Source organism: Crocodylus porosus, unplaced genomic scaffold (assembly GCF_001723895.1).
Source record: "Crocodylus porosus isolate Cpor-Errol unplaced genomic scaffold, CroPor_comp1, whole genome shotgun sequence".
Taxonomy (NCBI): domain Eukaryota; kingdom Metazoa; phylum Chordata; order Crocodylia; family Crocodylidae; genus Crocodylus; species Crocodylus porosus.
The window spans coordinates 38,787,710-38,800,626 of record NW_017728951.1 but is presented as its reverse complement, the minus strand read 5'-3'; the positions used below and the strand labels follow the sequence as shown (position 1 = coordinate 38,800,626).

The following is a 12,917-nucleotide window of genomic DNA, read 5'->3' as shown; positions in this document are numbered from 1 at the left end:
AACAAGTGCCGGGAGCTGGGGCAGGCAGGGCAGTCATTGGTCAGCTAGGAGACGGGGATGGGCCTGGCCTAGCTGATTCAAAGATTTGGCAGCAGCCGAATCTCCAAATCAGATTTGGCCGAATCGAATCAGGACAGTGATTTGAATCACCAAATTAAATCATTGATGATCTCTGGTGATTCAAGCCAAATCAAATCATTGCCCCTCCCTGAATTGGCTGCTTTGCACAGGCCCATCTGATACCCCTTCTGGTTCAGCTGAATCAGTAGCAGTGATGAGAGTCCTATTGTAGCAAGTTTAGCTTAATAATAAAAAAAATGGCTCTAGCTTAAGTTTCTTGTCTATTCTACAGATCTTATCACTGAACCACAAAGTATTAGCAGGAATTCTTTAAGAAGCTAGTCAGAAAAGATGACCGACTTGAGTCCAGGTGTACTTAAATCTTCATTAATTTCCTCTGGCTACAATCCTTGCCCCTGGAGGGGTGAAAAAATAGCTTGGTTTATTCTGGCTTATACAACATACCAGCAAGTTCTAGGAGAACAAATGCTGACCTCAGTTATATGCATACTTCCCCATCACATTGACCCTGCAATTACGAACTCAGGCTAATGATACTATTAATACCACAACCAGCCTGGAACCTAGTTCATTTTCATTATTTTGTACCTCTACAGTGCTGACAAGATCAGTAAAATGTAAATCTGCCACTAAAAATGAGATGCTCCTGAACAAAGAAAAAAGCTTTCAGGAAAGTACCATCAATATTAGTCACCTTTGCAACCATAAATTCAAATAATTTAAAGTGTAGTAGCAGTAATCTCAAGTTTCATGCATACTTTATCCACCTGAAGAATGACACACTCCTTGAGAGGATCATTCCTAATTAATTCTCTTGCTAAGCATTCTCCATTTTCTTGTAAACAAAGTATTACAGCTGCATTCTTCCCACATTCCCATCTAAATTCAAACCATTCAGGTTTGTATTCATCTAAAACATTTGGCCAAGACTGGCTATCCCTTGATTTAGTGAATTCACACATCATCTGTACCAAAATGGGAAAAGAAGTGCTGTACAATCAAACTCTAAAATTAACAGAGGGCTTAAAAAATCTAATTCAAGGAAACTCCTGACAAGTGACTATGGGAGAAGTGGTAGATGCAAGATGTGTATTTCTTGTACAAAAGGAGAAGACGACATTGTCTAAGCAGAAAGGTTCTGCATCCTATTACCCAAGATGTTGTGTAAGCTGGCTAGGAAAGACCACATTTTCTCAAATATAACCTGTACCCTTTTCAACCAGAACCAATTTGTGAAACCTGGGGTGCACATTAAATGAGAGAAAACCTGACCTCATTGATTTGGAAATTTGGTGGTGAGGGAAGCAGCAGCAGCATTAATTGCTGCTAGTCTGGGAACCATGGCAATTAACACTGCCACCACTCCCCCGCTGCCAAATATCCAGACCCATGGGGAGCCCCATGGCTAGATAACATGGCCCCACATGCAGGATCAGAGCTGACACACGGCTCCAGACCCCGTGTGCCAGGTTGAACTCAGCACACCACGTCAGATGTGGTGAACTGGGTCTGTCCACAGACCTCATTTGGCACAAGGGCTAGTGCAGATTCAGGAGCAGGCTCAGTTCCCTAGCTGCTGCTATACTCAGTTCTCTCTTTATGCGAGGTCTGCATTCCAAAAAATCCTCGCATAAAGTGAATCCAATATTACAGGCATAGCCGTGTTGCATGCCACTTCACATAATATCAATTTTTTCTCATACAAAGTGAATTCTGGTATAAATAAGGTCATCACATATAAGCAAATTTGCACAAAACGAAATTTGCATAAAGAGAGACCCAAACATACTCTGTTTCTTTGAGGAAAAATAATGTTTCCTTCACCCTACGTCTTATTAAGGTATTATATATGGGGGCATGATATAAACAGAAAAATATGGTAGCACCTGTCAACCACCATGACAAAGACAAGACATTCAAAATAACTTCTACTTTACACTTGCATAGAAGCGGCGGTGAAGGGGGGCAATTCCCAGGAAACTGCAGAAGTACAAAAAATATCTACACTGATGATGCCAGAAAACACAAAGGAAATATGTACCACAAGTCTGCAGCATTAAAAAATCCAGGTACAAAACTGGTTAAATGAAATTTACAAAAGGGTTTGTGACATTTTGATAAACTAATCACAGCTACAGATCCAAAATATTCCCCTTGAAAATTCTGCATCTCAGAGCACTAAATGTATTTATCAGGGGAAATAATGGTTTCTTATTTAAGTTTAGAATATACAGAAGGCTTCAGACAGTTATGTGCACTAGCAAAATTACTAACGGGAACAAGTACAAAACCCATTCTGTATAAATCCTACATTATTGTCAGACAAAGGCAGAAATAATTGTTGACCACGTTATGATCCCATTATAGTTGGTCTGTACTTTTAAATGCGAAATATCTCGTGTCAAACTGTAATATGCTCATCTACGAAAACCGACAATTCACTTGAAATATAACTTAATTCTTTTCCTGCAAAAATCAGTTAAAATGGCCAAAAAATATCAGAGCACGTGTATATGCAATACACATTTATTGAGTAAAATTTCAAGTGAATATGCAGGATTTTGATATCTTCCACCTGTAGATTTGGTTGCATTTTCCCCATTCAGAAGAATTATTTTGTTCCACTCATTTTAAGGTCACATACTTTACATTATATATACAAACAGAATGCAAAATTTTCCAAACACACACCTCAAAACAACACAATCCCTTATGAGTGCCTGTCTCCCTCTTCAAGAAGCAGAAATGTATTTCACACCCCTGTACAACACTGGCATGATTTTTAGACAGATAAATATAGGGTTCATTGATGCAAATACTGCTGCTTATAATTTTATTTTATTTAGTAAGTTGCATTTTCTGCGGGAAGACACTCTGTTCCAAACAGGTTTATGAAAACTTCCCTATGTAGCAGGTGTCAAAATTCCCAAGCTGATTGCCCCTTAAAGTCTTAAATCTGTTTCCATGAGAGACTTAACACATTGAGACTCCTCCTAGCTAAATACATTGCACAATTAACACTCATTTGTCTTAGAAAATCTTAACCTTTATTTGCTCATTTATATTAAGTCTTCTTCTCATCTCTCCATCTTCCAAGTACACTTGCTGGATCATTAAACAGATTTCCCTATTGACAGTCCAGCCAAGGAGGACCTTTCTAGACTGACCATCCATTTTGGAATTGGACTGTATAATCTAGATGCAAGCAAATTCTTTGACTGTGAAGCATGGGTTTTTGATATTTGAAAAGCACAGTAATACTGTACACAGACACTGGCATTCAGTAGCATTGCCTTTTTAAACAGACATTTTCAACTGCAAACTCATCTATTTTCACAATCAGAATATTTTTGTTTGAAAAGTTTATTTTAGTTTTCTGAACACCCCAAAGCATCTGTGCTTTTGGTGTTATATCAGTGTCCAGATCAAATAAACAAAAAATTAAAATGTTCTAAATTACAAATTTAACTCTTGTAAGAGCTTCAGAAAGGAAACAGAACAGAAAGCATGACACACACATTGTGAAGGAACCCCAAGGTTTCATGCAATGGCAGGCAAGATGTAAAAAGCCACCCAAATTCACACATTTGTACACCGAATCATCAGAAAAGTACTCTGTAGTAAATCTGTACATCCAAATACATTTGGGATCTACACCTAAGTTACATTATTTAATGTTATATACACTTATTACCCCTTTAATAACGTTTTAAGGAAAACCCTTCATTCAAACCCAAACAAAAAAATAAGACTAACTTGGAAAAAAGGAGAATCACTTTAGACATTCAGTTAAAATGTTGGTTTTGTTTTAATCTAGACCTCAAAATGTTTATTAAAAACAAACAGTATCCTCTTCATTTAACATGTTGCTTTCTAACTGTACAGTAAATTGCATTGCAGAGAACACACCTCTGTCTTCAGCCTTATTTTCTTTGGATGGATTTAAGATGTAGCTGAATATTATTTTAGAGATAAATAAAAGGGAAGTTGGTCCAACTAGAATGATAGCTGATATATTACATGCAGTTTTTTTAGTATTTTTAATTTTTTTAAACAAATGGGTGTAGGTATAGTTGATATTGCAAATGAACCAAAAAAGCACCCAGAGTCAAAATATAAAACATACCTCTATCCTGAAAATGGCAGTAAAAATCTGATAAGTAATCTTTCTGGAACAGCATTTTTAGATAATTTAGAAATGTTAAGTACCAGGAAGACTACTAATCAGTTTTAGCAGCCAAGTTTCCCTCTTTTTACTGAATGGAACAAATGCTTTAAATAAACCGTTTGTCCTCTTCACTGAAGAGAGCTAGTCTATTCATCTTTAATGAGCTAGTTTTTTTTTTTTGGGAAGATTAGCCATGTACTGTAGTAATGTCTACTGCATATAATCCAAGCATTTGCTGTGAACAGTTGGAGAAAGCAGTCAGTAAGAACCTAGGATCAATGAAAATAGATGTTACTTTAAGCCATCCACAGAACGGAGACCCATACAGTGCCCAGTGTTAAAACCCAAATCTCTTCTTGCGCTTGTTGCTGTGCAAGTCCATTCCTGTGAAAACAGTAACTGATCCATAGTTCAATTTTCTTATTTCCTTAGTCAATTTTCACATTAGTGTAGATTTTACGAACAAAGGCACTTGTTCCCATGTAACCAATAGCTCCTGCAAAAAACCAAAAAGAGGGTATATTTTAGAGCCATGCATGCACACTCACACACTCCTTAAAATACAGCTATTTACACTATCCATTCTGAACTAAGAAAATAACTTACCTGGAATACCTGTTCTCAAATTCTAATGATCCCAGGGAATGTCTGGCAAAAACTCATTTATCTCAAGAGATACTGTCAAACCATCTTACCGACAGGCCATGCTCACTTGGCCCTGAAAAACATACCAGCCCCCCACTACTGTCTCCAAGAACCAGGTCCATTTTTTGAGGTCAAGGGTTGAAAGCATAAAACCCTAACTCTGAGAGAAGGTATGTAGGAGGGTAGGTTTTTATTATAAGTGACATATCTTTTGGATGAGTATTTTATTGGCAAATGTTTTTGCCTTACTTTAAGGTACAAATAATAGCTAACCTCCATCCTAGGAGTCTGAGATTCCAAGGAGGCCTGAACAAAAAGATTAACTACTAACTGTTACTAGTTTAAAGGGAAATTGCAACCTGCAGTTTTGAAATTAGTAAGAATCATGGAAAGATTATGCCTGGTCACAGAAGTAATAAAGAAATAGGATAATGGATTTCTGCAAGCAGAAGCAGTTTGAGTAATACACTACTGCAGACAGTTTGATGGCAAGAGAGATAAAGAATCTGACCCAGAAAATAGATTTGTTATCACCAATCCACTCTGGGGAAGATAAGCAAGGCTGCATAAACAATAAGGGTGCATAGAAGTACAGGAGTCCATAGCACTGCCTTGCATGTCTCCCAAAGAGGTGGAATTGTGGATGTCAGGTTAGCTAACACTCACAGGGGAGCAAGAGATGCAAACCTGGTAAAGATCAAAGAGAACTGCTATCATTCCCTGTATAGTAATAATTGTAACCAATGGATGGGCAATTGAAGGCTATGGGTAAGATTTAATAGAGCTTTTAACACAAAGCTTTTTGGGTGTTCTTTTCATAATGGATTATGCACGCATGCTCCCCTGGAAGGATGCTGACCAGAAAGTCCACAGCAGAGCAAGCTTTCCTCTTGAAGACCACCAATCAACCAAAATAGACATCCACTTCCTCCAAATAACCCCCTGCTAGCCCAAATAATAATAATAAGAAAAATAATCAAAATATAAGACCCTAACCCCAAGCAAAAGCTTTACCCCAAAAAGGGGAAAGCCAGAGACCCCCGGAAATAACCCACTAGAGACTCCGCTACTGTTTTGTGTGGAAGCTGATCAGATGCAGAAGAAAACCACACTCGGATGTTTACAACTCAATTCATAGTACCTTATTAAGAAACAATTCAAACACCACCATCTTCAAAAGGATAAAGAAGATGTGTCTGGGTTGAGAGGCGCTTCTTTATAGTACATAATATGCATTTCTCCTAAACTGCTCCAGACTTTTGCTTCCAGGCTGGCACAAGTAGCCGCAGGCTGATGAAAGCCACACATTTAAGTCTTTCCATAGGGAGAAGGGAAAGAAAGTGTTCATCACTGCTGACATCAGATAGAAGTGGATAGTATGTTTAAGCAGGCTTTAATTCTCAGTCTTTCATCTATTGGCTATTTCTTTCTTTTCTTTGCTTCCCCCCTCTGGAATAACTGAGTGACAGGCCTTGCTCTGGATGGGCTAATTTAGGTAACTGAGGGGTACAGTTAAGATAGGCAGCCAGCCCCCGACAAACCAGTTTGAGCAGGGAACAGAGAGCAGCAAACAGAGAGGGAGTCTGCTTAGGGCAGGGGTTTTCAATCTTTTTGGATCAGCGTACCCCCAGTGGCCAGATGTGGACCCAGGGGAGGGTGGCACTCAGTTGAATGCAGAGCAGTGGCAGCTGCCACATGCGAGCTTCCTCTGCCCCCAGCACCCAGCCAGGATGGTGCATGGCGGCAGTCTGTCCCTGCCTGCCCACATGTACCCCCAAGGGCCTTCTCAAGTACCGCGGGGGTATGCATGCCCCCGGTTGACAACCGCTGGCTTAGGGACTTCATGGTAGGAGAGAGCCAGGGAACAGGAGATTCTGTGCATATGAACATGTACAAGGGCCATGCTGTTTAGTCTGCAGGTTCTTGTACTACAGCTTTTCTCCTCTCCCCTGCTCTTACAGTCTAGGTGGTCTCCAGGCAGCAAAGGAGGCACAAATGGGGGTCAGCTGTTGTGACCCGTGTGGGATGTGCTGTGTTTGTGTTCTTTCCAGAGGGTCAGGAGCACTTCATCTGCACCAAGTGTAAACTGAGGTCTTTCCTGGAGGAAAAGATTCAGATTGAAAGCACAGGTATCCAAGCTGCTCTGCATCAGGGACCAAGAAGATTACCTGAACAAGAGTTATGAGAGGCTGGTACTGGAGAGGCCAAAGGGCAATAAGGAGAAGTGGCAGCATGCAACTACTCAAAAGAGGGTCCCCCAAAATTGAAAAGCAGCAGACTGAAGTCAGCAACCGCTTTCAAGCACTCTGCAATGGAACTGAGGAAAAAGGTAGACAAGAACATCTGCAGGCAGAGGAGGTAGCAGCCTAGGATAGCAAAAAGCACAAAGCCCAAGTGCAAGGAGAAATGGCAATTCCCAATAAAATGGGAAAAGAAGAAATTGGGAGTAAAAATGACAGCAGAACAGTTAATACACAGATTGCAAAACGAGTTTGCTAACCTTCACAGTGGCCCACTAAGTAGTCCAAAAATATCACAGGTCCCAATTCTCTAATTGGGGTAGAGGTAAGTCTTCCAATTTATGCTGATTTATTTTTAGCTTTCTCTTTATAACAAGGGCCAAATGGAGTGGGGTTCCTCAACATCTTCATTAATGATGTGGACACTGGAGTCAGAAGCGGACTGGCCATGTTCACCGATGACACCAAACTTTGGGGTAAAGCATCCACACCTGAGGACACGAGGGGGATCCAGGCTGACCTGGACAGGCTCAGCAAATGGGCGGATGAGAACCTGATGGTGTTCAGCTCTGAAAAATGCAAGGTTCTCCACCTTGGGAGGAAAAACCAGCAGCATCCTTATAGGCTTGGCAGCGCTACGCTGGCTAGCACTACGGAAGAAAGGGACTTGGGGGTCATGACTGACCACAAGATGAACACAAGCCATCACTGTGATGCTGCAGCTAGTAAAGCGAGCAAAAAGCTGGCTTCCATCCATAGATATTTTTCAAGCAAATTCCAGGATGTCATTCTCTCATTGTACTCGGCCTTGGTGAGGCCGCAGCTGGAGTACTGCGTCCAGTTTTGGGCTCCACAATTCAAAAATGACGTGGAGAAGCTCAAGAGAGTGCAGAGGAGAGCCATGTGCATGATCGGAGGTCAGGAAAACAGACCTGATGATGAAAGGCTGAGAGCCATGGGGTTTAGGCTCAGGGGTGATCTGGTGGCTGCCTGTAAGTTTATAAGGGGCACTCACCAGGATCTGGGGGAACATCTGTTCACCAGAGTGTCCCAAGGGATGACAAGATCGAACAAACTCCTCCAGGACCGTTTCAGGCTGGACATAAGGAAGAACTTCTTTACTGTCCAAGCTCCCCGAGGTCTGGAATAGACTGCCGCTGGAGGTGGTTCAAGCACCTACTTTGAAGGTCTTCAAGAGACATCTGGATGTTTATCTTGCTGGGATCCTATGACCCCTGCTGACTTCCTGCTCCTGGGGCAGGGGGCTGGACTCGAAGATCTTCCAAGGCACCTTTCAGCCCTAATGTCTATGAAATCTATGAAACCATTGCACCAAGAAGGAAGGGAAGAGCGATGATGGTTGGTGATGCCCTTATGCAGGAGACAGAGGCGTCATTTGTCTTCTAGATCTGGGGTGCCAGGAGGTGTGCTGCCTGCCTCGAGCCCAAATTCAGGATGTTATAGAGCAGCGTTTCTCAACCTTTTAAGTAGTAAGTACCCCCTCACTTCTGTAAATTTGAATAAGTACCCCAACACTCAATTTTCCAGGGGATTTTATATTTATAGACTGTGTGCCATATGTTGGAAGAAGGGCTGTGTATATAAGACCGTGATATGACAGATGTCTGATCTGGTGCTGGTAGGGTTGCCACCTTTTACACCAGGGGTGCACAACGCAAGTATGTCCCTGAGCTAGAGATGATGTTGGCCAAAGCTAGGAGGGTGGAACCCAACAAATTATTACTGGCGAATTAATTTTTTTTTTTAATTGCACCAAATTTTTGCCATAGTTTTGAGAGGAGGAAGGGGTGAGAGAGAGAGAGAGGAAAAAAGGACGAGAAAGACAGAGTGTTGAGGTATCCATGTACCCCCTGCCTGTGTCTTGTGTACCCCCAGGGGTACGCAGACCACAGGTTGAGAAATTGTCATAGAGAGACTGCTAAAGTTCATACAACCCCTTCCTGCTTGTCCATGTAGGCATCAATGATACTGCCAGGAATGATACTGAGCAGATCAGAGGTGATTATAAGGCTCTTGGCAAGAGGATTAAGTATTTGGAGCACAAGTGGTGTTTTCATCAATTCTTCCTGTGGAAGGCAAGGGTTCAGGCAGAGGCCATCATATTCTGGAAGTGAATGCGTGGCTGGGACAGTGGTGTTGACATGAAGGCTTCAGCTTTCTTGACAATAGGCAGATGCTCTTGGGAGGAGGACTGCTATAAAGAGATGGGATCCATCTGATGAGAACGGGGAAAAGCATCTTTGGTTGTCAGCTGGCCAACCCAGTAAGGACAGCTTTAAACTAGGTTCCACAGGGGATGTTGATCAAAACCCTCCAGCAACAGAGTGCACAGTCCAAAGGGAAAAGGACTCAAAGAAGCAAATTAACTCTGGAAAAGGGCCAGAAAGCTCTAGGACTGCAAAAGTAGAGCAAAAGTGAAGCAAGTAGGTCAAAATGCAAAATATACCCAATGCATTCATACAAATAAGAGAAGTATGGGGAATAAACAAGATGAGCTGGAAGCTGCAGCCTGTGAAAAAAACTATGGTCTGATTGGCATTACAGAGACCTGGTGGGACCACTCTTACGACGAGAATGTCAGCATCACAGGTTACACTCTGCTTCAGACAGACAGGGCTGGGAGAAAAGGTGGTGGTGCTGCCTTCTGTCAAAAGCACATATACTTGTTCCCTGGTTCAGGAGGGAAACAACAGCAAAGAAGAATACATTTGGGTGAAGATGAAAGGTGAAAGACACATCATAAATATACTGGTGGGAAGTTACTGTAGGGAACCAAATCAGGAAGAGGAGGTGAATGAGGAACTCTTCAAGCATGTGATAAATCTATCCAAAAAGCTATGGGATGGTACTGGTGGGAGATATCAATTTTCTGGACATCTGCTGGAAGAATAACGCAATAAACAAAAAATGCCAAGCCAGTTCCTAACTCATGAGGAGGACAACTTTCTCTTCCAGCAAGTAGATACAACTAGGGGATCATCTATCTTGGATCTTGTCCTGACCAACAGGGAAAATAGTAAAGGAAGTTAAGGTGATGGGTAACTTGAGAGGAAACAATCACAATATGATAAAATCCCAGATCCTGAGCCAGGCAAAGCATGAGGTTAGCAAAATTACAATGCTAGATTTCAAAAAGGCAGATTTCATCTGACCCAAGGAGTTAATAGGCATGGTGTCAAGGGAGGACAGATTGAAGGATAAAGGCGCCTAGGAGGGCTGGGAGCTTCTAAAGGGCACAGTATTGGAAGCTCAACAAGAAACTGTCCCAACACGATGGAAGAACAAGAAGAATAGCAAGAGACCAATATGGCTGCACAAGGAGCTTCTAAAATGCCACAAATGCAGAAAGGAAAAGCATACAAGCAATAGAAGAATGGGCAGGTCACCAAGAAAGCGTACCAGGAAACAGCAAGAACCTGCAGAGACAAAAATCAGGAAAGTAAAGAACAAGCTACACCTGGTGAAGGAGGTCAAGGACAACAACAAAAAAAGTTCTGTAAAGTATGCTGGCCAGAAAAGAAGGACAAAGGAAGCTGTGGGTCCCTTGTTAAGAAGTCAGAGGGAAACTCCTAACAGAAGATTTGAAGAAGGCAGATCTACTCAACAGCTATTCTGCCTCAGTCTTCAAGAAAAAAAACTTAAGCTGCAGCCAGACACCTAATAGGGATTATCTGGATAAGAAAGGGGGCAAGCAGAGGAAGGAGATAACAAAAGAGATGGTCAGATAGCTTTTGTTGGGTCTGAATGAATTTAAGGCAGCAGAGCCACATGAACTTCATCCCAAGAGTACTGAAGGAACTGGCAGAGGAGATCTAAGAGCCCTTGGCAATGATCTTCGTGAAGCTGTGTGAAATGGGCCAGGTACCAAAGGACTGGAAAAGGGCCAATGTAATACCCATCTTAAAAAAAAAAAAAAAAAAGAGGACCCAGGGAGCTACAGACTGACTAGCCTCACTTTAATACCTAGGAAGGTACTGGAGATTATCCTAAAGAAGGCTATTTGCAAGCATCTGGAGGAGGAAAGGGTGATCACCACCATGGACTTTAAATTATTAACAAGTCCATGTCAGAATGGCAAGAGGTTTTGAGCAGAGTCCCCTACAGGAGTCTGTCCTAGGCCTGGTGCTGTTCGACATGTTTATTAACAATTTGGGTGCTAGCATAGAAAGCTTGAGAAAGTCTGCAGACAACACAAAACTGGGAAGGATTGTGAACATGTTGGAGGATGTGAATGCAATTCAGTAGGATCTAAACAGGTTGGAAAGCTGGGCTATAGCTAACAGGATGACGTTCAATGAGGACAAATACAAGATGCTACACCTCAGTAGGAATAACCAAAAACACAAATATAAAACGGATGATACGTGGCTGGATGGCAGAACTATGGAAAAGGACCTGAGAGTCTTGGTAGGCCACAGATTCAATGAGTCTGCAGTGTCATACAACCACACAAAAGGCAAATGCAGTTTTGAGATGCATTTAATAGAAGTATTAGGAGCAAGATACGGGAGGTGACAGTGCCTCTACTCAGTACAGTTAGGCCTTAACTGGAATACTATGTGCAGCTCTGAGCTCCACATTTTAAAAAGGACATGGAGAAGACAAGAGTCCAGAAGCAGGCAACAAACATGATCAAGAGCTTAGAAAACAAGTCATAGGATGAGACGCTGAAGGAGCTAGGCATGTTCAGCTTGTAGAAAAGGTGCTTAGGAAAGGACACAACAGCAGTCTTCCAATACGTAAAGGGCTGCCATTAAGAAGAAAAATGCCTTTTTTCTCTTGCTGCACACAGGATGTGGACTAATGGCCTAAAGTTGTAGTAAATTAAGTTTAGACTGGATATCTGGAAGAGCTTCTTCACTGAAAGAACAGTGAAGCAGTGGAATAGACTACCCAGGGACATTGTGGGCTCTATCACTATTCAAAAAGAAGTTGGACAGCCAATGGTCAGGGATGACATAGGCATAGCTATCCATCCGTTCTACTACGGGCATTTCCCATGCTTCTGGGCTTTGCTGGCTGCCCCCCTTTCTTCTCTCTTTCTGCTTCATGCATCAGGAAGCTCAGAGGCACTGGGTGCCGGCTACAGCCAAGACTGGGGAATTTGATTAGGGTGTGGCCAATGCTCCTGCTGGGGACCAAGCCAGAGGTAACTGGCTAGAGGGTCTTGCCCCTCTACTCAGAGTCAAACCAAATGCCATATTTGGGATCAGGAAGGAATTTTACCCCATGGTTAGGTTGATACAGACTCTAGGAGTCTAGGAGCCTTTCTCTGCAGCAAGGGGCATGGCCTTCTACCTGGGATCTCTTGAGCATATATTAACAACATTTCATAGAACCAGGACATTAGCTGCCATGGTTCCCCTGCTTTACCTGTGGCAGGTTAGGGTGTTAGGTCTGTGTTCTGTCAGGCTTGATGGTAATCTTACATAGAGTTTAGTTTGTGAATTGTATAGGATGGTTTGGATAAGAACAATCCTACCTCAGGCAGGGGGTTGAACTAGATGATATCTGGAGGTCCCTTCTAGCCCTACTTCTCTATGATTTTATGATTTGTGATATTCTGATTCACAGACAGATCAAGTATTCTGTGTCTGGAACCTCCTTTTTTGTGTGCTATCTGTACTGTAGAAGTGATGCATTAAGGGTCACCATAATTTAGACTGTAATTTTATATCATAGTTTAGTCGTGACTCATAGGTAATAATTCCTAAATACAGTTCAGGTGTCTCTGGGGCTGACCTCTGTCACTACTGGCTACC

The 12,917-nt window shown here is 42.1% G+C and overlaps 1 protein-coding gene across 1 annotated transcript in view; it reads right to left on the bottom strand.

The window, feature by feature from the left end:
* Positions 1-2,917: 2,917 nt before the first annotated feature.
* Positions 2,918-12,917, bottom strand: part of TM9SF3 (transmembrane 9 superfamily member 3) — a 104,461-nt gene continuing 94,461 nt past the window's right edge. Inside the window, exon 15 of the mRNA XM_019555993.1 lies at positions 2,918-4,745. Coding sequence (XP_019411538.1) covers positions 4,678-4,745 — 68 coding nt within the window. The 3' untranslated portion in view covers positions 2,918-4,677. The remainder of the gene's footprint in view (positions 4,746-12,917) is intronic.